Source organism: Gekko japonicus, unplaced genomic scaffold (genome assembly GCF_001447785.1).
Source record: "Gekko japonicus isolate JY-2015 unplaced genomic scaffold, Gekko_japonicus_V1.1 scaffold2661, whole genome shotgun sequence".
Classification (NCBI taxonomy): domain Eukaryota; kingdom Metazoa; phylum Chordata; class Lepidosauria; order Squamata; family Gekkonidae; genus Gekko; species Gekko japonicus.
This window is the reverse complement of record NW_015167136.1, coordinates 1-21,055: the sequence shown is the minus strand read 5'-3', so window position 1 is coordinate 21,055 and position 21,055 is coordinate 1. Positions and strand designations below refer to the sequence as shown.

Genomic DNA, 21,055 nt, shown 5'->3' with positions numbered 1-21,055 from the left:
CCTTTTAGCGGCAACGGGTAGCCAGAAACGTAGTGTCAGATGTGGGTACAAACTGTATAAAAACCTCTTCCATATTTATACTGCAGTGAAGATGTAGGACGTTTGTGTCTTGCCTTGTCTTCACATCGGTAGCATTTGTAACAGCATTAACTGTTTAAAAAAAAAAAAAAGAATTATGAGTTGGGGAACACTTGATATATATATATATTTTTTTCTTTTTATGGCAGTCCTATTTTCAGTTGCAGTATTGAATCACTGTAGTTTTAACCTGTGGGTGCGCATGTGTGTAGCAGTCCACTCCTAGTACTGTATTTTATGGGACAGGCTGAACGGCCATCTGCCCCCAGGGGGGGGGGGGGCGAGGAGAAGAGGGCAGCGGCGGCGACTGTGTCCGTGTCACTGGATTTCAAACAGTAATAAATTAAGCAAAAAAGAAAAAAAGGAACCTGAAACCCAACAACTCTCTGTGGAGGCTCTCTTTCTTTCCGCTCTCATCTGGGCTGCTCTTTCTGTGACTGAAGGAGGGCTCAGGAGCCCGGCTTTACACACACACACACACACACACACACACCACGGCTGACTTCCTGTCATTCCCAGGGGTCTCGGCTAGTTCAGCTAGCCCCACGGCGGCAGGAAGAGATGATCTTCTAGGTCAGGGCTCCCCAACCTTTTTGAGCCTCGTGGGCAGAGTTGGAATTTTGATGCAGCGTCAAGGGCGCAACCACAAAAATGGCTGCCGCAGGAGGTGGAGTCAGCCACAAAAATGGCTGCCGCAGGAGGCGGAGTCAGCCTCAAAAATGGCTGCCGCAGTTTACCTTCAGTTACACAGTAAAGGTCCTTGTGCTGTGGTGGCGGTTGCTGCCAAGGCCCCACCCGGCCCTTCCCGCTTTCCAAAGACACCATCGTGCTGGCGGACTCCATTCCTGGTGACCCCCAGGTGTCTTTGCAGACCCCTGGAGTATTTGTGTGCTGTTCTGGAGGCCTTGCTTCAAGAAGGATGTGGACAGAACGGAGCGGGGGCGGAGGAGAGCGACGAGGCTGATCGGGGGCCTGGAGACCAAGAAGCCCTGCGAGGAAAGGCCGAGAGACTTCTTCGGAATGTTCCGTCTGGAGAAGGGGAGGTGGAGGGGGGACAGGATGGCTCCTTTTAAGTCTTTGAAGGGCTGTGTCACGGAGAGGAGGGCGGGGAGCTGTTCCTCTTGGCAGCAGAGGACAGGAGTCGCAATCATGGGTTTAAATTAAGGGCAGGAAGGTACCGGCTGGCTCTTAGCAAGCACTTTTTTGACAGAGTTGTGCCACAGTGGGAATCAGCTGCCTGGGGAGGTGGTGAGCTCAGTCTTTAAGCAGCGGCTGGACAAACACTTCTCGTCAGGGATGCTCTAGGCTGCTCCTGCATTGACCAGGGGGTTGGACTAGATGGCCTCATGTGGCCCTTTCTATGATTCTGTAAATGGCTGCCAGCAGGCAGCAGAGGTCTGGGCTCTCGATCTCCCTGAGGGCCACAAGGAGCCTCCGTTAGGTAGGAGGCTTGATCGCCGCCCAGCCTCACCCGCCTTTCCACTTGGTGACACCACTCCCTCTCCGCTCAGTTCCAAAGACGAGGGCCTGCAGGTCACTGGGAGAGAGGGAGACACACTCGCACTTTTGTAGTGCACACTCTCTTTGTGCTGGTTTGCCTTGATCATTTGCAAAGCCCTTTGCTTTTTAGCAAGACACATTGATAGTTGAATAGGTGCTGTGGAGTTGCCCCCCGGGGTGAACTTAGCAGGCACCCATTGTGTGCCTGGGACCAATGCTCCCTCTAAGCTGTGGAGTCCTTGTGAGCAAAAATTCTACTTGGTGAGCCACTGGCATTAAAGTTGTGAGCGAGCGATTTGGCTCCTGCATCAATGAGTTTGTTCTGGAGCCCTCCTTCCTGAGCCAAGGCAAAACTCTGTGAGCCGGAGGCTAAAAAACTGCGAGCTAGCTCACATTATCTCAGCTTAGAGGGAGCACTGCCTGGGGTCATAGGTATGGGTGCCTGGCGTTCAAAGGGGTGTTCCCCAAAAGCCCCCGTGTGGCCCCAGGGAGTAGATTACCGGCATCCTTCCTACCATTTATAGTTTCCATTGGGCCATGCAACAGATGGGGGACATGTTGCGGCCACACCAGAAAGAGCCTTTTGGGACGTCTCAGCAAAAGAAATGAATGAGGAAAGGCTGAAAGGTCTTCTGGGACTTTTCCATTTAGAAGAGAAACGACTAAGGGGGGACATGATAGAGGTTTCTAAAATTATGCCTGGGGTGGAGAGAGCTGACAAGGATAACTTTTTCTCCCTCAGAAAAGACTAGAACTCAAGGGCATCCAGTGAGGCTGATGGGCAGTAGTTTCAGGACAAAGGAAATACTACTTTATACCCAGTTATTAAAATGTGGAATTTGCTGCCAGAGGATATAGTGATGGCTACAGGAATATACAGCTTTAAAAGGGGATCAGATAGATTCATGGAGGACAAGTCTCTCAATGGCTACTAGCCATGGTGACTAAAGGGAACCTCCCTGTTCAGACGCACTCAGCCTCTGAATCCGAGCCAGGAGGCAATATCAGGGGAAGGCCTCGGCCTCTCTGCCCTGTTGCTGGCCCTCCAGAGGAACCGGTTGTCCGCTGTGTGAGAGAGGATGCTGGACTAGAGGGACTCTCACTGGCCTGACCCAGCAGGGCTCTTATGAACGCTGCAAGCAGATAGCGGACTTCATTTCTGCACTGTGATCTGGTCCAAGATAACCAGCAGGGGTGAAAAGGAGAGAAGGTATATAATGATGTTCTCTGGTGAAATGTGGCAGATGTTCTTGGGGTGCACAATCTTCCCCCACTTCACAGTGGATTTCCTAACCACGGTCGAGCTGGTAACACACACATAAAGGTGAAGGGGGCACTGGAAACCAAGCCTTCAGCCACCTGTGCCAATACACTTTTATAAAGTGTATAAAATCTGCTTTGGGTTGTTAGGTTTGAGAGCAAAAAGGTTTGAGACGTATAGGAAAAAAGATACACCCAGTTCCCCCACCCCCCCAGACAGACACACACACACACACACCCTGTGGCATGAGAGTTCTTTATGGAGTGGCTTTTTGAAGCACGATTAACTAACTTTGACCTAGAAGAGTTGCTGGATTCGGCTATGAACCGGTGCAGCGACCTGTGTTTCTGTTTAATCTGACCGACTCTTCTTCAGACCACATCTCTGATGTCCTGTTCAAAAGGAACCATGAGTCTGTGGAACAGCATTAGACGACACCAAGGCTCCCTCTGAGCTGTGGAGTCTTGTGAGCAAAGATTCTACTTTGTGAGCTCCCGGCATGAAAGTTGTGAGCGAGGGATTTGGCTCCTGCAGACATTAGTTTGCTCTGGAGCCCTTCTCCCTGAGCCGGAGGCTAAAAAAACGAGCTAGCTCACGCAAACGCAGCTCAGAGGGAACACCGGATGACACACACACACACATCCCTTTGAAGAGGTACGGACTGAGCATGCTTTACCAGCTCGTTGAATCGCTCGTCCTTGTCCCACAGCAGTGCCTTGGCGGTGGTACACACACACACACACACACCCGGAGTTCGGGGCAGTGATTACCCTCTGCAGAAACAGACCAAGACGTGGGCTCGATGTGCTGCGTGGGGGCTTTCCACTCGAGAGCCAGTTTGGTGTAGTGGTTAAGTGTGCGGACTCTAATCTGGGAGAACCGGGTTTGATTCCCCACTCCTCCGCTTGCACCTGCTGATGTGACCTTGGGTCAGTCACAAGCTCTGGCACAGCTATCCTTGAAAAAGAGCAGTTTGTGTCAGAGTTCTCTCAGCCCCACCCACCTCAGAGGGTGTCTGTTGTGGGGAGGGGAAGGGAAAGGAGTTTGTAAGCTGCTCTGAGACTCCAAGTGAAGGGCGGGATATAAATCCAATCCTCTTCTTCTTCTTCGAGCCCAAATCCTCTGCCTGCAGCAGGCGACAGGTCCCAAATGGGTCCCAACAGGCTTTTGCCCACTCAGGATCCTTTATGGAAAGGAGAGACCATTTGAGACCAAATGGGACGGAGAGAGTTTCTTATTTCGCGCCGCATGGCTTTGCAGTTAATCTTACCAGGTTAGCCTGATCTCATCAGATCTCGGAAGCTAAGCAGGGTCGGCCCTGGTGAGTCCTTGGATGGGAGACCGCCCGGGAAGCCCAGGGTGGCTACGCAGAGGCAGGCAAGGGCATGCCACCACTGTGTGTCTCTCGCCTTGATGTGGATGGCTTACGCTAGCCCGATCTCGGTGGATCTTGGAAGCTAAGCAAGGTCGGCCCCAACGCTCCCTCTAAGCCGTGGAGTCCTGTGAGCAAAAATTCTACTCTGTGAGCCACTGGCATTAAAGTCGCGAGCGAGCGATTTGGCTGCTGCAGAAATCAGTTTGCTCTGGAGCCCCATCCTTCCCAAGCTAAGACAAGAATGTGTGAGCCGGAGGCTGAAAAACTGTGAGCTGGCTCACACGAACTCGGCTTAGAGGGAACACTGCTTGGCCCTGTTTAGTATTTGAGTGGGAGGCCACCAAGGAAGTCGTGGATGGCCACGCAGAGGCAGGCGATGGCAGACGAACTCTTGCCTTGAAAACCCTTCCGGGTCGCTATAAATCAAGCTGCGATGTAACCGCACATTATGCGCACCCAGTCAGACCAGCAAGTCTGACGACAGTTCAGACTTCTCTTCCCGCAGGCTAGACTCCAGTCTCGTCTACTTTTTATAGGGCCTTTGCAGAGACCCTAAAGTTGGGGCAAGCTGTGATTGATGGCAGAGGAGTCATTCCCCAGGTGAGGCGCCCACGGGCACCATGACACCCACTAACATGTTTCCTGACGCCCTCTTGTTTCTCCCTCAAAGTAAAGACCTTTCCTCCCATCTTACCGGGGCAAGAGATTTTTGGTAGAAGATCCCAGGAGGCATCGCCTTTGTGCCTGCAGAAACAGCCGCCTCCCGTCGTAGGGGAGGTCTGGCTTGCAACCTGGCAGCGTTTGTGGGCTGGTCCAAGTCAGCCATGTCTATTGCCGTGCTCAGCCCTCGTTCTCAGGGTTCCAAAATAAAGGCCCACGGGTTCCACAAATGGGGGAGGGGGCAGCCCTGGCTCTCAGTTCGGGTTCTATATTCCATCAGCCTCATGTTATGGAACTTATTTAGGGCCAAACAAGACCGTTGCTTTTTAAAAAAAGATTGGATCCGCGTTACCTAACTTGGGTTCCCTGAAGCCACACAGCAGGCTGTGGGGGAATGGCTGTTACAAACCAACAGCGAGCCCAAAAGGGTTCAGAAGGATGGTTGGGGGGGGGGGGGGGGGGCACAGCTCCTGTCTTCCCTTCCAAGCCATTTCCCCACACCGAAATGGGTGTGTGTGTGTGTTACTTCCCTATTGAGAGCCAGTCTGGCGTCGTGGTTAAGTGCACAGACTCTAATCTGGGAGAACCGGGTTTGATTCCCCACTCCTCTACTTGCACCTGCTGGATGGCCTTGGGTCAGTCACAAGTTCTCTCTGAGCTGTTCTCTCAAGAGCAGTTCTCTCAAGAGCGCTCTCAGCCTCACCCACCTCACAGGGGGCGTCTGTTGTGGGGAGGGGAAGGGAGAGGAGTTTGTAAGCCGCTCTGAGACTCCTTCGGGTAGTGAAGGATGGGGTATAAATCCAATCTCTTCTTCTCTCTTCTTCTTCTCCTTTTTCCTTTAGTAGCCATTCCCCGTGGCTGTTCCGTGGCTGCTGGCTTCCCTGGACCCCACTCTTTAAAAAGGGAAGTGTCTAGTTTGCCAAAAAAACCACCCGGTCTTTCACTTCTACTTCTTTTCACATATTCCACAGCTTCATCCCACACATGTGCTGACCTCAAACGCGTCCACCCTCCCCTCCTAGATTGCTTCAGACACACCAGAGTCACAGGAGGGATGCGTCTATTTTTTTTCTTGTGTTTATTTTTTTTGGGGGGGGGGGGAGGTAATGAGCTTTTGAGAATCGGCGCTCCCTGGGTCCCACACACGAAGGAGGCTTGCTCATTCCCACGCATCCACATGGGCATTCTGTGCTAGTGTAGCTTTCTGTAAATTCTGTTAGATTAGCAAACCATGGGAAGAATAAACCAGGGCTTTTTTACTGGGGGAACTTCCTTTCCCTCTTGAGAGTTCCGGCACCTCTTTTTTAAAAAAAAAAACCAAACCACCACCCTGGAATAAAGAGAAGAAGAGATTGGACTGATACCCCACCCTTCACTATCCGAAGGAGTCTCAGTGGAGCGGCTTACAAACTCCTTTCCTTTCCCTCTCCCCACAACAGACACCCTGTGAGGTGGGCGGGGCTGAGAGAGCTCTGACAGAAACTGCTCTTTTTCAAGGACAGCTCTTGTCAGAACTACGGCTTGCCCAAGGTCATCCAGCAGCTGCGAGTGGAGGAGTGGGGAATCAAAGCCGGTTCTCCCAGATTGGAGTTCGTGCACTTCACCACTACACCAAACTGGCTCTCACCTGCTGCCAGAGAGCTCAATTAAGCTGTGCATCTGTCCAGCTTCAAGTGCCACAAACGCTACCTCTGTGTTGCACAGAATTAGAACCCAGTTGTGAGTGCCTTCTCAGCCGGAGACCAATGCAAACGTGAATACAAATGTTTACTCTTTCTCACACCACCACTGATTCCCAGCAATAAAGACAGCAGGGGGCCGTGGCTCAGAGGTAGCCCATCCGCCTGGCACGCAGGAGGTCCCAGGTCCCACCTCTGGCGTCTCCCGTTAAAGGGGTCAGGGGGTGCTGAAGACCTCTCTGCCCGAGACCCTGGAGAGCCGCTGCCCGTCAGGGAAGACAGCCGATGGCCGGACGCGGCAGAAGGCAGCTCCACAGGTGTCCGGAAGCCAGTGGAGTTCACTCCTGTACAGGTGTCATTGAGGGACGGCCAAAACATCCCCACCATGAGAACCATCAGCACGTCATCCACAGTTAATTCACTTATCCCAGTCCGGCATTAAAAGGGGAGGGGAGGCAGTGTTTGTCCAGTGGTGGAAGAGAGAAGCAGCGCCCCGTTTTCATTTCCTCGGTGTCTAGAGGGGGGGGCAACAAAGCAGAGGAGGGGTCCGCCCGAGGAGGCCGGCCCGCAATCCGCTACCCGTCCTGCGGGGCCTCCCCTGCCCCTTTGCAGTCTGCGTACTTCTGCACCAAGGAGTGGAAGGCCTTCCAGACCGCGGGGTCCCTGACGCACAGGGTGCCTCCCCCCCGCCACTCCTCCGCGTGGTTGCGGTTCATGTCTCCGACGCAGGCCCAGCCGGGATCGCTCTCGGTCGCCACGCACCACTTGGAGTGGTCCACCATGGTGGAGAAGGCGGGTCCCGGCTCCTGGAAGGCCACGGCCTCCACGTTGTAGACACGGAAGGGCCCCGAGCAGTTGGAGGGCAGGATCCCGTGGGACCTCTGCCAGAACTCGACGTAGAGATCGCTCGCGAGGGCCTGGGCCAGCCAGCCGGAGTACAGATCTGGAGGAGGAAGAAGGACATGGGGGGACTTCAATCAGCAGAAATGCAAAGAGCCAGTGAGCAATGCTCCCTCTAAGCTGTGTGAGTCTTGTGAGCAGAAAGAGACTTTGTGGGCTGCTGGCATGAAAGTTGCGAGCGAGTGATTTGCCTACTGCATAAATTAGTTGGCTCTGGAGCCACATCCTTCTTGAGTGAAGACAAAAATGCGTGAGCTGGAGGCTAACAAACTGTGAGCTGGCTCACACTAACTCAGCTTAGAGGGAACACTGCTGGTGAGATGTGGGGGGGGGGGGCGGACTATCCAGCCTTTTCAGCCACACCACCTCACTTACCATCCCCAAAGCGACCAAACTTGGCAAAGCTGACAAACTCCTTCCCCTCCAACGACGTCAAAGTGACACTGGAGTTCCAGGGCTCCTGCTGGACGTGGCACCCCTTGGAAGCGTTCAGCAAGGCGGGCAGGTCTTGGGCAAAGGTCCCTTCCACCCGGTAGTCGTACACCAGAGGGTCTGTGAAGAGCAGCTGTCTCCCTGGGGCAGAAGGCAACATGACATGGGACACCCGGTCTTATTTCATGGAATGTATTTTCACAGAATCATAGAGTTGGAAGGGACCGCCAGGGTCATCTAGTCCAACCCCCTGCACAAGGCAGGACATTCATAAGAACCTAAGAGAAGCCAGTGTTGGATCAGGCCAGTGGCCCATCCAGTCCAACACTCTGTGTCACACAGTGGCCAAAAATACCAGGGGCCATCAGGAGGTCCAGCAGTGGGCCCAGACGAGTGCCTCAAAGTTGACTTTCTCCCAGGGATACAAAGATCCCTTCCCACACACACACACACCCAGTGACCGCTGTTCCACACTCAGAAGATGACAAAAAACCTCCAGGATCTCCAGCCAAACTGGCCTGGAGAACAATTCCTTCTTGACCCCAGTGGTGGGGCGTGTAAGAAAGGGCCAGGAGAACTAAGCACTGAGGCAACCCTTCCTGCCCTCCCTCTCGTGATCTGCCTCAGTTCACAGAATCGAAAAAACAAGAAGGTCACAGCCAAAGCCAAAGAAGCCTAACAAGAAAAGACACAACGGAAGCTGCATCACAAATGCTTATAATACTAGAAACATGCAACAATGAATTATAAACCATCCAATTTATCAAAAGAAGTCCATATTTAGATTTAGATTTGGATGACGAAATCCTCCGGAGTAAGCTTCCGTTTTGTAGAAAAAACTTCTTCCGAACATCAAAAGGTCAATTTGTGTCATTCCTTATTCAGTAGATGGCAAATTTCACAATTAAACTCTAGAAAATCCTAATCCATCATGGAAAGATTCTGCAGTTTCTACTAAATTCTCACAATAGTGGGCAAGTAAGTCCCTAAAGGCTTTAGATGTTAAAATAGAGGACAGGCTCTTCAGCTTTAAGAAGTTACACATCTCTACCTAGTTACCATTACCATTAGCTTGCTCCAGCTCTTGAGGCAAGAACATGGCCAATGGCCACCTTGCCTGTGGAGAGATCTGTGTGCGCTCCTGGATACAGCACCCAAGAAAAAGAGCGCCCCTTCCTTTCACAAGGAGGTTTTCCCATATCTGTTTCTCCACCCCCTGACCAGCCAGGCCAGGTCAAGGAAGTGTTTCCTGCAGCTTCGTCCTGGAGCCTTGCTAGCCTAAAGTCCTCCAAACCTCTGTTCCCTGCTAGGAGGAAGGGGAAGATCTGGACCCCTCAATCTCTCTCCTGCTGGTTCTACTCGCATTTGAATGAAGGTGAGCATTCTGGAAAGCAGTTGCACAGACGTCCCTCTTCCCATGTCTGTTCTCTGCCCAGAGGGGGGGGGACTGTTAAAAACCCCAAAGGTGAGGTTTCGTTCCTTTCAAACCTCCCAGGAAGAAATGCATTTCTTCACACCCACAGTGAACGTTGTGCCCCCATGAAGATCCCACACGGTCCACCTACCGATCTCTTTGAACTGACTGTAGGGGAAAGTCACACACAGGAAGCTCTGCCCATTGAGCAGGGCGCTTCGAGGCCAGCTATAGTTCGTCTGGAGGTCCGGGAAGTGCGGAGTGCTGTGGAGCATCCAGAAACCCTGAGTAGTATCCAGAAGGATGACTCCTTAAGGGGGGGGGGGGGGGGAAGAGGATCACAGTGGCAGAAAGCGACTCAAAACACCTGCCTGGTGGGACAGAGAGCTAACAGAAGAGACCCCCGGCCCCCGGCCCAAACTCCTTCCGCCCCAAGACGGACTCTCCACTCACCCATTGGTCTCCACTCCCTTACTGAGAAGGGAAAACAAAGTTGGAGTCCACACACTTCTTAAGATACATTGAAATGGAAGTTACCAAGTCCATACATATAGGCTTGGTATAGTGGTTAAGTGTGCGGACTCCAGTCTGGGAGAACCGGGTTTGATGCCCCACTCCCCCACATGCAGACCAGTGTTCCCTCTAAGCTGAGTTAGTGTGAGCTAGCTCACAGTTTTCTAGCCTCCGGCTCACAGGTTTTTGTCTTCGCTCAGGAAGGAGGGCTCCAGAGCAAAACTAATTTCTGCAGTAGCCAAATTGCTCCCTCACAACTTTAATGCCAGGAGCTCACAAAGTGGAATTTTGGCTCACAAGACTCCACAGCTTAGAGGGGGCACTGATCCAGACACATTGGATATTTGTTACCAGAACAATTTGGAGAGCATGTGCAGTTACCACGAGAGATTATCCAGGTTTTAAAAGTTCATAAAAGCCTCTTGATATTATAGTATTAAGGAGTTTGGTGTGGTGGTGAAGTGCTCGGACTCTATTCCGGGAGAACCGGGTTTGATTCCCCACACCTCCACTTGCTCCTGGCTGGATAGCCTTTGGCAAGCCGTAGTTCTGACAAGAGCTGTTCTCGAAAAAGAGCAGTTTCTGTCAGAGCTCTCTCAGCCCCACCGACCTCCCAGGGTGTCTGTTGTGGGGAGGGGAAGGGAAAGGAATTTGTAAGCCGCTCTGAGACTCCTTTGGGTAGCGAAGGGCGGGGTGTAAATCCAATCTCTCCTCTTCTTCTCCTTCCATCAAAGGTAGTAATTGGTGAACAAGGAGTATGGTATTGGGAGGCCAGGCAGCTGGTCTCTCCACAGTGAGCACATTGACCAATACTCCCCATGCGGCACAGCAGCGGTCCTCAAAGCAAGGCAGATGGGACGGTAGGTGGCCCCTAACCTGCAGCGTCGGGCAGAGCTGCGGGACTCCATCAGGGGTCCTCGGGACAGGAGCCTTACCTTTGGTGTGCCCTTTGCTGGAAGACAACTCTCCCGGGGGCTCATCGTTGTAGAGGACGTAGGCCGTTTCCTCCTGGTGGGCGACAGAACAGAGGGCCCATGAGAGGATCGGTCTAGGCCAGCCCCGATCCTGCCTCAACCACCCCCGGCACAGCACCTGTCCCATTTCTGTTACACGGGTCATTTCCTGCAGGAGCGCACAGGAGCGGAGCTCCGGCAGTAAAGAGCCCAGGGGGTGGGCACATGCAACAAGCCCCGCCCCCTGCTCCCAGCAGCCCTCAGTCAGAGCAAGAAGCAGCCAGGTAAGTTGCAGAGCTCCCCCTGGATCCAAAACAGTCCAGTGGCACATTTAAGACCAAGTTTTATTCAGGTACAAGCTCTTGGGTGCAAATCTCCACTTCCCCCCCCCCCCAATAGCTAGCAATCCAAAACAGTCCCGTGGAGCCAGAGCGGTGGGTGCTGCCTTCTGACACACTTCCGGTGATGTCAAGGGGCGTGGCATATGCAAATAAGTCGTGCTAATGAGTTATGCTAATGAGCTCCTGCACCTCTTTTTCTACGAAATGACCGCTGCTGTTACGCTTCCTTCCCCACAGCTTTCTCTGCCTCAATTATTCCCACATTTCTTCTCCAAGATGGGGGTCTCCCACTTAAGAGTCTGCCGCCCAAAGGGTTACATGGGAAACTGGTGTGGGAATACCAAGGAGGCAGAGGAGCGCAAATATGTTTCAGCACTTTCGGCAACTTTGACTGAGTGATCCTTTGACGTAACTTCTTGGATTGTGCTGTGAGATTTCTCAGGAATCACAAAATATCCTGGCCAGCCTTTGTTGTTCTCATCCCCCACAATTCCATGCACCCAGGAATGTGGAGGGGGAATACTGTCACATCCCCAATAGACATATCCCTGAATCATAACCACAAAAATCAGGGGAAGGCCTTGGCCTCTCTGCCCTGTTGCTGGCCCTGCAGAGAGACTGGCTGGCCCCTGTGTGAGACGGGAGGCTGGACTAGAGGGACCCTCCCTGGTCTGACCCAGCAGGGCTCTTCTGGTGTCCTTCTCAGGGGAAGGCCTCGGCCTCTCCGCCCTGTTGCTGGCCCTGCAGAGAGACTGGCTGGCCCCTGTGTGAGACGGGAGGCTGGACTAGAGGGACCCTCCCTGGTCTGACCCAGCAGGGCTCTTCTGGTGTCCTTCTCAGGGGAAGGCCTCGGCCTCTCCGCCCTGTTGCTGGCCCTGCAGAGAGACTGGCTGGCCCCTGTGTGAGACGGGAGGCTGGACTAGAGGGACCCTCCCTGGTCTGACCCAGCAGGGCTCTTCTGGTGTCCTTCTCAGGGGAAGGCCTCGGCCTCTCCGCCCTGTTGCTGGCCCTGCAGAGAGACTGGCTGGCCCCTGTGTGAGACGGGAGGCTGGACTAGAGGGACCCTCCCTGGTCTGACCCAGCAGGGCTCTTCTGGTGTCCTTCTCAGGGGAAGGCCTCGGCCTCTCCGCCCTGTTGCTGGCCCTGCAGAGAGACTGGCTGGCCCCTGTGTGAGACGGGAGGCTGGACTGGAGGGACCACTTGCCTGAGCCCCAGCTCTCTTCTACTGTTCTTATGTTCTTAACACGGATGCCAAAGGAGAGAGAACCCTGATCCTCGCAGTGCAGGTCTGGTTTGATCCTTCGTTCTCACCTCAGTCGGTGCCTGCAAAGCGCTTCTCCCTTTCCCCTGGTTGATCCTTTCCCCCGACTCACCTGCCTCCGTGTGGCTTCCACGTACAGCTGTTGCAGAGTCCGGCCCACGGCTCCCTCGGTTCTGTCCATGAGACTCCTGCCTTCCACCCAGCCCTGCGTGTGCTGATCTTGGTACATGTAGCGCTTGCCTTCTGCCGGGGTGTGGTGATGGGATTTGGGCAGTTTGTAGACAATAAACCTGTTGCAGAGGAAAAAGAACTGTGAGCAGGCAAGAGACCCAGGCCTATTGGAAGACACTAACCCAGGGGTTCCCCAACACGGTGCCCGTGGGCACTTTCTCCAGCCCTTGCCAAGTGGGCGGAGCGAGGTGGGCCTATTGCCCAGCAAAGCTTCCGATTGGCCACTGGTGATCTGATTGGCTGTACAGAGTTTTTTAAAATGTTCCTGCCACCAGAGGAACACAAGGATCTTCAGGGTGTGACCGAACATAAACTGCGGCAGCCATTTTGTTACTAGGCCTGCCTCCTGTGGTAGATATTTGTGGCTGCACCCATCCCCCTGTCTCATAAGAACCTCAGAAGAGCCCTGCTGGGTCAGATGAGTGAGGGTCGCTCCAGTCCAGCCTCCCGTCTCACACAGGGGCCAGCCAGTCCCTCTGGAGGGCCAGCAACAGGGCAGGGAGGCCGAGGCCTTCCCCTGAGAAGGACACCAGAAGAGCCCTGCTGGGTCAGATGAGTGAGGGTCCCTCCAGTCCAGCCTCCCGTCTCACACAGGGGCCAGCCAGTCCCTCTGGAGGGCCAGCAACAGGGCAGAGAGGCCGAGGCCTTCCCCTGAGAAGGACACCAGAAGAGCCCTGCTGGGTCAGACCAGGGAGGGTCCCTCCAGTCCAGCCTCCCGTCTCACACAGGGGCCAGCCAGTCCCTCCGGAGGGCCAAGAACAGGGCAGAGGGGCCGAGGCCTTCCCCTGATATAAGAACCTCAGAAGAGCCCTGCTGGGTCAGACCAGGGACGGTCTGATCCAGCAGGTGCAAGTGGAGGAGTGGGGAATCAAACCCAGTTCTCCCAGATTAGAGTCCACGCTCCTAACCACTACACCAAACTGGTTCTCTCGGTGTGGCTCAGTGCAGCCAGCTGAACTCCCCTGTGCCTGGCCCCTCTATAAGCAGGGCCCACAAAGCCCTGTTCGGCAGGCAGACCCTCTCCCCACATCCCCGGTCTCCTTGGCAGCCTATCCCAAGGACATAATCCAGGCACTACCAGGCCATTTAAATGCCCCTGGATTCCAGGGGAGAGTAAATCCTGTGCACGAGGGCAGAACGAGGACCCCCGTTTTCCTCATTCGTCCCATTTCTGGGTGAAGCGTAGAAGTGGGGGGTCTCCCCCTCCCCAGGCAAAGACAGCTAAACCCTCCGCCGCCTCCATTCCAGCAGGCATTTGTGAAGCAGCTGACTTCCACGAGGCAAAGTAGGGAAGGGTCTTGTGTCAAAAGAAAGCTCCCCCTTCCCGTTATCAGAAAGGAGCAGGCGAGACTGAATACCTCCAACGGCCGCCGTCAGGCATGCCTGTCATTCACACAGACTGGCTGACCTGCATTTCCAAACCCGGGGGGGGGGCGTGGATCCAGTCTCTGGCCGGCGTGGCTGGCAGGAGGTTCCCCTTCCTGTCTTGGGGGGTATCCAGAGAATGTTGGGCCCGATCTAGGCACGGCCCATGGGGCTCCCCTATTTCCCCCCCAGAGAAATTAAAAATCTCACTTTTCCAGCCCAAAGGAGAACCTGCAGAGCGGCCGTGGTTTGGGGGGGGGCTCATTCGAGCCCCGCCCACCGCCAAGACGGAAAGCTAACTGTTCCCAACAGGAACAAAGTTCGAGTCCAGTGGGGCACCTTTGAGACCAATAAAGACCAATTCAAGGTAGAATCATAGAATGTTCATAGAATGTTAAGAGTCGGAAGGTACCTTGCAGGTCATCTAGTCCAACCCCCTGAATTCTGCAGGAGCACAGCCGAAAGAGAGCCCCTACAACATACGCGAAAGATGGTCGTCCAGCCTCCACTTGGAAACGTCCAGTGAAGGAGCCTCCACCACCTTCCAAGCCAGACTGTTCCACTGCTCAACCACTCTGACAGTCAGGAAGTTTCTCCTGATATTTAGCCGGTAACGACTCCCTTCTAATTCCCACCCGTTCGATTTGTCTTGCATCCTGAGCAAAAGAGAATAGATCTGCTCCGTCTTCTATATAACAGCCCTTCAGATACTTGAAGACTGCAATCGTGTCCCCTCTAAGCCTTCTCTTTCCCAGGCTAAACAGACCCAACTCTTTCAGCCTTTCCTCCTAAGACTTGGATTCCAGCCCTCTCGCCGTCCTGGTTGCCCTCCTCTGGAGGTATATGCATTCGTGTACATGCACACTTCTTCAGATACAGAGATCTAGAAAAGCATGTGCACACACAAAATATTATACCGTGAATAAAACTTTGTGGGTCTTAAATGTGCCACTGGATTCAAATTTTCTTCTGCTGTTTCAGGCCAACACGGCGACCCCACCTGAACCAGTCTCCAATCAGAAGGCTGAAGAAGTAGTGAATGCCCTTTTGCTACGTGTTTCTAAAAGGTCACAGAAAGAAGCAAAAGGCTAGAAGGCAGACAAGGAATCTGCCTGCACTGTACAAAGTGTGGCACCTGCAGTGTGCACTCTGTAGAGAGCACACAGCTGAAAGACAGAGGACCTAGATGGGAAGCTGGGTTAGTTTGTAGCAGTGAAAAAGAGCCAGGGTCCAGGAGCACCTTCCAGACTAACAGAAGTGAGCCGTGACCGACAACAGCTCCCCCCCTGCCACCAATTTTGTGAATCTAAGGTACTCTTCGACGCTTGCTTTTTTTCTTCTGCTACAGACAGACTAACACAGCTATCCCCCTTTTGATCTATCTGAAGAAGTGAGCCGTGACTCACGAAAGCTCCTCCCCTGCCACAAATTGTGTGAATCTTTAAGGTGCCACTGGACTCTCGCTCTTCTCTCCTGCCGCACACGGCCACCCATCTTGACCTATCTGAAGAAGTGAGATGTGACTCAGGAAAGCTCGCCCCCTGCCACAAATGTTGCTCCCCTTTAAGGAGGTTATACATTATTTGTAGAGGTTTCAAACGAAAGGTTTTTAGTCGCTCACTCGTCTAGTTTTTACTGAAGAAGTGAGCGGTGAGTCATGAAAGCTCCTCCCCTGCCACAAATGTTGTTCCCCTTTACGGAGGCTATACATTATTTGCAGGGCTTTCAGACTATGCAGCTGCTCACTCATCTGGATTTTATTCAGTGCAATCAACAAAGGTGCACGTGCGAACACACATGAAACGGCCTTATACTGAATCCACCAAGGTCGGACTTGTCTACTCAGACTGGCAGCTGCTCTCCAAGGTCTCAGGCAGAGGAAGGTCCTTCCCATCACTTTCTGCCTGGTCCTTTTTTGCTGGAGATGCCAGGGATTGAACCTGGGACCTCCTGCATGCCAAGCAGAGGCTCTGCCACTGAGCCACAGCCCCTCTTTACAGCTCTCCAGGGTCTCAGGCGAGGGTCTTTCCCATCACCTCCTGCCTGGCCCTTTTTAGCTGGAGATGCTGGGGGGTGGGGATTGAACCGGGGACCTTCTGCATTCTTCCACTGAGCCACAGCCCATCCCCAAAAGGAAGCAAGCAGTGAGAAATAACCCTGCCTCAAGAGGACACCAAGCCATGAATCGCTCTTGACCTGGTTTTGACCATAAGGTGACCAAGGCCTCCTCACCTGTTTGTTTCACTCTACCACAGCGCCCTCTGCAGGCAGGTTCAGGTGTACAGCTGTGTTGGTCTGAAGCAGCCGAACAAAGTCTGAGTTTGACTCCAACTTTGTTCTCCCTCTGCAAAGTTACTCCAGCAGTGGGGATTGTGAGCCTCCTTGTGACCCACACTGGCTTTCTCTGCTGCCCATCCTTGGCCCAGCGGACCCCTGCCCTCCTGTCGAGGGGCCTGTCTGTCTGTCTGGGGGCAGAACGAGGCATCGGGGAGGCTGTGGGTCGCCCTGGGTCAAATTCTCCCTCAGGGATCAGACCCAAAGAATGGCTGCTGGAGATCAGTTACCCGCATGGGACCCCCCCGAAGGTACAATCAGTGTTCCCTCTAGGCTGAGTCAAGTGTGAGCCGACTCACAGTTTTTTAGCCTCTGGCTGACATATTCTTTGTCTCAGCTCAGGAAGGAGGGCTCCAGAGCGGACTAATTCATGCAGTAGGCAAATCGCTCGCTCACCACTTTAATGCCAGTTGCTCGCAAAGTGGAATTTTTGCTCACAGGACTCCACAGCTTAGAGGGAGCACTGGCCCCCACCCCTACCCAACCAGTGTTCCCTCTAAGCTGAGTCAGTGTGAGCTAGCTCACAGTCTTTTAGCCTCCAGCTCACACATCCTTTGTCTCAGCTCAGGCAGGATGGGGCTCCAGAGCAAACTAATTGATGCAGCAGCCAAGTCCCCGGCTCACAACTTTAATGCCAGGAGCTCCCAAAGCAGAACTTTTGCTCGCAGGACTCCGCAGCTTAGAGGGAGCCTTGATGTCGGTCTCAAGGGCTCCCGCTGAATCTCAGCATGTTTGTAGCAAGCAGGTTTTGCGTCCTCCCTCTTGCAAGAAGAAAGCAGCAGAGGGCCGGGGGGCAGAGGAAGGGGGTGGGGGGGAGACGCACCAGTCCACGGGCTGCCCGGCGTCGTCGTAGCAGGAGATGCCCCCCCGGGCAGGGCGGCAGGCCAGGGCCACGGCCAGGAGCAGGAGGCGCAGCATGGCGGGTGTGTGTGTCAAGCAATGGCAGGATCCCTGCAAGGAGAAAAGCAGCAGCTGCGGGTCGCGGGCCAGGCCACGCTAGGCAGGCGCCCGCTCTTCGCCTCCCTCCCCCGCCGACCGCCTCCAGGCCAGCCGCTCCCCAACCCAGGCGAGAGGGCAGGCTGCCACCCGGCACACGCCCCCCGCCTCCCTGCGCCGTGCCTCTGAGCATACGCAGAGCGCTCCTCCTCCACCCCCGAGCCACCCAACCGGCCCGGCCACTTTTGGGGGTTCCTCCTCCTCCTCCCCCGCGAAATGGGGAAGTGGGAAGGAGAGGGGGAGCGCGCCGAGGTGGAGCCGCGCCGCGCCCCGCGGGGTCCCCAAGCAGGCGCCCCCGGGCCCGAGAGGAGGAGGAGGCGGCGAGCGGCGCTGCCCTACGCGCCTTACCGGGCTCTGGGAGCGACTTCCAGCAGGGGCGGACTGGCTCCCGCAGCGCAGCCGGGCGAGGGCAGGAGGTGGGAGTCACGTGCCCGGCGGGGCGGGGCGGGGCGGGGCCGGCTGCTGGGTCGGGGCTGGGCTGGGCTTCCCCGGGCTCGGCTGCGTCGGGGGGGGAGGAGCCGCCGTCTGGGCTGCCGCTGGGCCTGGCCGGGAAGCCCGAGCCGGACTGTGCGTGTCGGGCCCTGTCCACACGTTACCCCCGGTGCACGCGTCTCCTCCTGCGCGCGGACACGCCCGCCCCTCTGCGTTCCAGGGGGCAGGAGCGGGATGCATGGGCGGCTCAGCCGCGCACGGGCTGCGGGAGACGGGGCCGGTCCTGCAGTCGCTTGCCCCTCCGTTGGTTTGCGAACCGCACAGCTCCCCCCTGCTGCAGGGCATGCGGCTTCCGCGTCCTTCGGTGTCGGATTCTATGGTATCCTCCGCGCTCCAGGCTGCTTTCGCTTCCTTGGATCCTCGGGTTTTATGGTACCTTCTGCATAGATTTATGGCCGTTCAGTCAGTACGGCCTTGCCCCTGGCAGTGTTCCCTCTAAGCTGAGTTTGGGTGAGCTAGCTCACAGTTTTTTAGCCTCCGGCTCATAGAAAAGGAAGAAGAGATTGGATTTCTACCCTGCCCTTCACTACCCAAAGGTGTCTCTGAGCGGCTTAGACTCCTTTCCCCTCCCCACCACAGACACCCTGTGAGGCAGGCGGGGCTGAGAGAGCTCTGACAGAAATCGCTCTTTTTCAAGGACAGCTCTTGTCAGAACTACGGTTTGCCCAAGGTCATCCAGCAGCTGCAAGTGGAGGAGTGGGGAATCAAACCCGCCTCTCCCAGATTAGAGTCCGTGCACTTAACTGCTACACCAAACTGGCTCACACATTTTTGTCTCAGCTCAGGGAGGAGGGCTCCAGAGCAAACTAGTTTCAGCAGCATCCAAATGGCTCGCTCACAACTTTAATGCCAGCAGCTCTCAAAGTAGAATTTTTGCTCACAGGACTCCACAGCTTAGAGGGAGCATCGGTCTGAATGTGGTTTTGAGCTGCACTTTTTCCTCCCAGTCAAGAAAATGCCAGGTGCAGAATCGCCCAGTGACTCGAGGGTGCAGGTATTGGGAAGACGATGCAGGTGTTGTCCCTCCAAGATTTGGGAATGGGCCTGGTGGGAAAACAAGTTGGAGGACTGGCCCAGCTGTGTGGGCCCCAGGGGGACCAAGCCCCGCCTGCAGCACAAGGGCCTCTCCCCGATTCGTTACCCAGTTAACACGGGGGTGGCCACCTCCAGGTTCGGAAACACCTGGAGATTTTTGGGTTGTTGAGCCTGAGGAGGACAGGTTGGTTGGGGGGGGGACTTCAGTGCCACAGAATCTAGTTTCCAAAGCAGCCACTTTCTTCTAGTGAACGGATCTGCCCCGCCTGGAAATCCATTGTAATAGCAGGAGGTCTCCAGCCACCGCCTGGAGGTTTGCAGCCCTAGTGGACGCACTTGACCACATGAAGTGGCATTCTGCTGAATCAGACCCCCCTCGGTCCACCAAGGTCAGTCTTGTCTACTCGGACTGGGAGTGGCTCTCCAGGGTCTCAGGCGGAGGTCTTTCCCATCACCTCCTGCCTGGGCCTTTTTAACTGGAGATGCCGGGGTTTGAACCTGGGACCTCCTGCATGCCAAGCAGAGGCTCTGCCACTGAGCCACAGGCCCTCTTGACAGCTCTCCAGGGTCTCAGGCGGAGGTCTTTCCCATCACCTCCTGCCTGGGCCTTTTTAACTGGAGATGCCGGGGTTTGAACCTGGGACCTCCTGCATGCCAAGCAGAGGCTCTGCCACTGAGCCACAGGCCCTCTTGACAGCTCTCCAGGGTCTCAGGCGGAGGTCTTTCCCATCACCTCCTGCCTGGGCCTTTTTAACTGGAGATGCCGGGGTTTGAACCTGGGACCTCCTGCATGCCAAGCAGAGGCTCTGCCACTGAGCCACAGGCCCTCTTGACAGCTCTCCAGGGTCTCAGGCGGAGGTCTTTCCCATCACCTCCTGCCTGGGCCTTTTTAACTGGAGATGCCGGGGTTTGAACCTGGGACCTCCTGCATGCCAAGCAGAGGCTCTGCCACTGAGCCACAGGCCCTCTTGACAGCTCTCCAGGGTCTCAGGCGGAGGTCTTTCCCATCACCTCCTGCCTGGGCCTTTTTAACTGGAGATGCCGGGGTTTGAACCTGGGACCTCCTGCATGCCAAGCAGAGGCTCTGCCACTGAGCCACAGGCCCTCTTGACAGCTCTCCAGGGTCTCAGGCGGAGGTCTTTCCCATCACCTCCTGCCTGGGCCTTTTTAACTGGAGATGCCGGGGTTTGAACCTGGGACCTCCTGCATGCCAAGCAGAGGCTCTGCCACTGAGCCACAGGCCCTCTTGACAGCTCTCCAGGGTCTCAGGCGGAGGTCTTTCCCATCACCTCCTGCCTGGGCCTTTTTAACTGGAGATGCCGGGGTTTGAACCTGGGACCTCCTGCATGCCAAGCAGAGGCTCTGCCACTGAGCCACAGGCCCTCTTGACAGCTCTCCAGGGTCTCAGGCGGAGGTCTTTCCCATCACCTCCTGCCTGGGCCTTTTTAACTGGAGATGCCGGGGTTTGAACCTGGGACCTCCTGCATGCCAAGCAGAGGCTCTGCCACTGAGCCACAGGCCCTCTTGACAGCTCTCCAGGGTCTCAGGCGGAGGTCTTTCCCATCACCTCCTGCCTGGGCCTTTTTAACTGGAGATGCCGGGGATTGAACCTGGGACCTTCAGCAGGCCAAGCAGTTACTCTTCCACTGAGCCACAGGCCCTCTTGACAGCTCTCCAGGGTCTCAGGCGGAGGTCTCTCCCATCACCTCCTGCCTGGGCCTTTTTAACTGGAGATGCCGGGGATTGAACCTGGGACCTTCCGCATGCCAAGCAGATGTTCTGTCACTGAGCCATGGCCCCTCCTCCAGGAGCCGCACAGTGAGGCGGGCACAGACGCTTCACAGGGGCTAAGCTGGTTCCCAGCCATTAGCAATACAGAATTAATTAATCAATCAATTAAATTGCCTCTGTCCCTAGACCTGCACCCCTGCTGGATCTGGCTCTGGTAGCCACATGGGCACAGGAGTGGGTGAGTATACCTTGCTTAGGGTGAAAAGATAGCTTGAACCAGCCTTGCTTCACAGGCCCCGTGGAGGAGGAAACTCCGATCCTGGACTGTCAAGCCAAAGTTTGCAATCTGGCAGTCTTGAGCCCTTTTTTGTTGTGGAGGTATAAAGGGAAAGGTAGGAGTGAAAGGGCTGGGAGATTTCACTTAAAAAAATGAAATCTGGGAATTAGTACGTCTTGGCAATAGTGTGTTGTAACATAATGATCTTCTTCGTGGTCTCTGTGCTT

General features: G+C 55.0%; 1 protein-coding gene across 2 annotated transcripts; it reads right to left on the bottom strand.

Annotated features, from left to right (window-relative positions):
* Positions 1 to 93: 93 nt before the first annotated feature.
* Positions 94 to 17,701, bottom strand: DNASE2 (deoxyribonuclease II, lysosomal). Of its 2 annotated transcripts, XM_015413057.1 has the most exons (8): positions 17,642 to 17,701; positions 17,121 to 17,248; positions 12,480 to 12,657; positions 10,748 to 10,820; positions 9,451 to 9,609; positions 7,829 to 8,026; positions 7,316 to 7,496; positions 94 to 150 (listed from the first exon to the last, which is right to left on the bottom strand). In XM_015413057.1, exons 2-8 carry the CDS (start codon positions 17,213 to 17,215, stop codon positions 147 to 149), a joined length of 888 nt encoding a protein of 295 aa, XP_015268543.1. In that variant the 5' UTR covers positions 17,216 to 17,248; positions 17,642 to 17,701; the 3' UTR covers positions 94 to 146. The 2 variants fall into 2 exon arrangements, with proteins under 2 accessions (XP_015268543.1, XP_015268542.1); XM_015413056.1 differs by lacking the exon at positions 94 to 150 and having other exon boundaries at positions 6,633 to 7,496.
* Positions 17,702 to 21,055: the final 3,354 nt, after the last annotated feature.

What these genes read in the sequence shown, in the direction of transcription:
- DNASE2 (XM_015413056.1), bottom strand. Translation starts at nt 17,215, where the DNA reads ATGCTGCGCCTCCTGCTCCTGGCCGTGGCCCTGGCCTGCCGCCCTGCC. An exon ending in CAGCAAAGGGCACACCAAAG is followed by an intron (nt 9,610 to 10,747) that starts GTAAGGCTCCTG and finishes CCCCCCCTTAAG; the next exon opens with GAGTCATCCTTCTGGATACT. An exon ending in CAGTCAGTTCAAAGAGATCG is followed by an intron (nt 8,027 to 9,450) that starts GTAGGTGGACCG and finishes CTTCTGCCCCAG; the next exon opens with GGAGACAGCTGCTCTTCACA.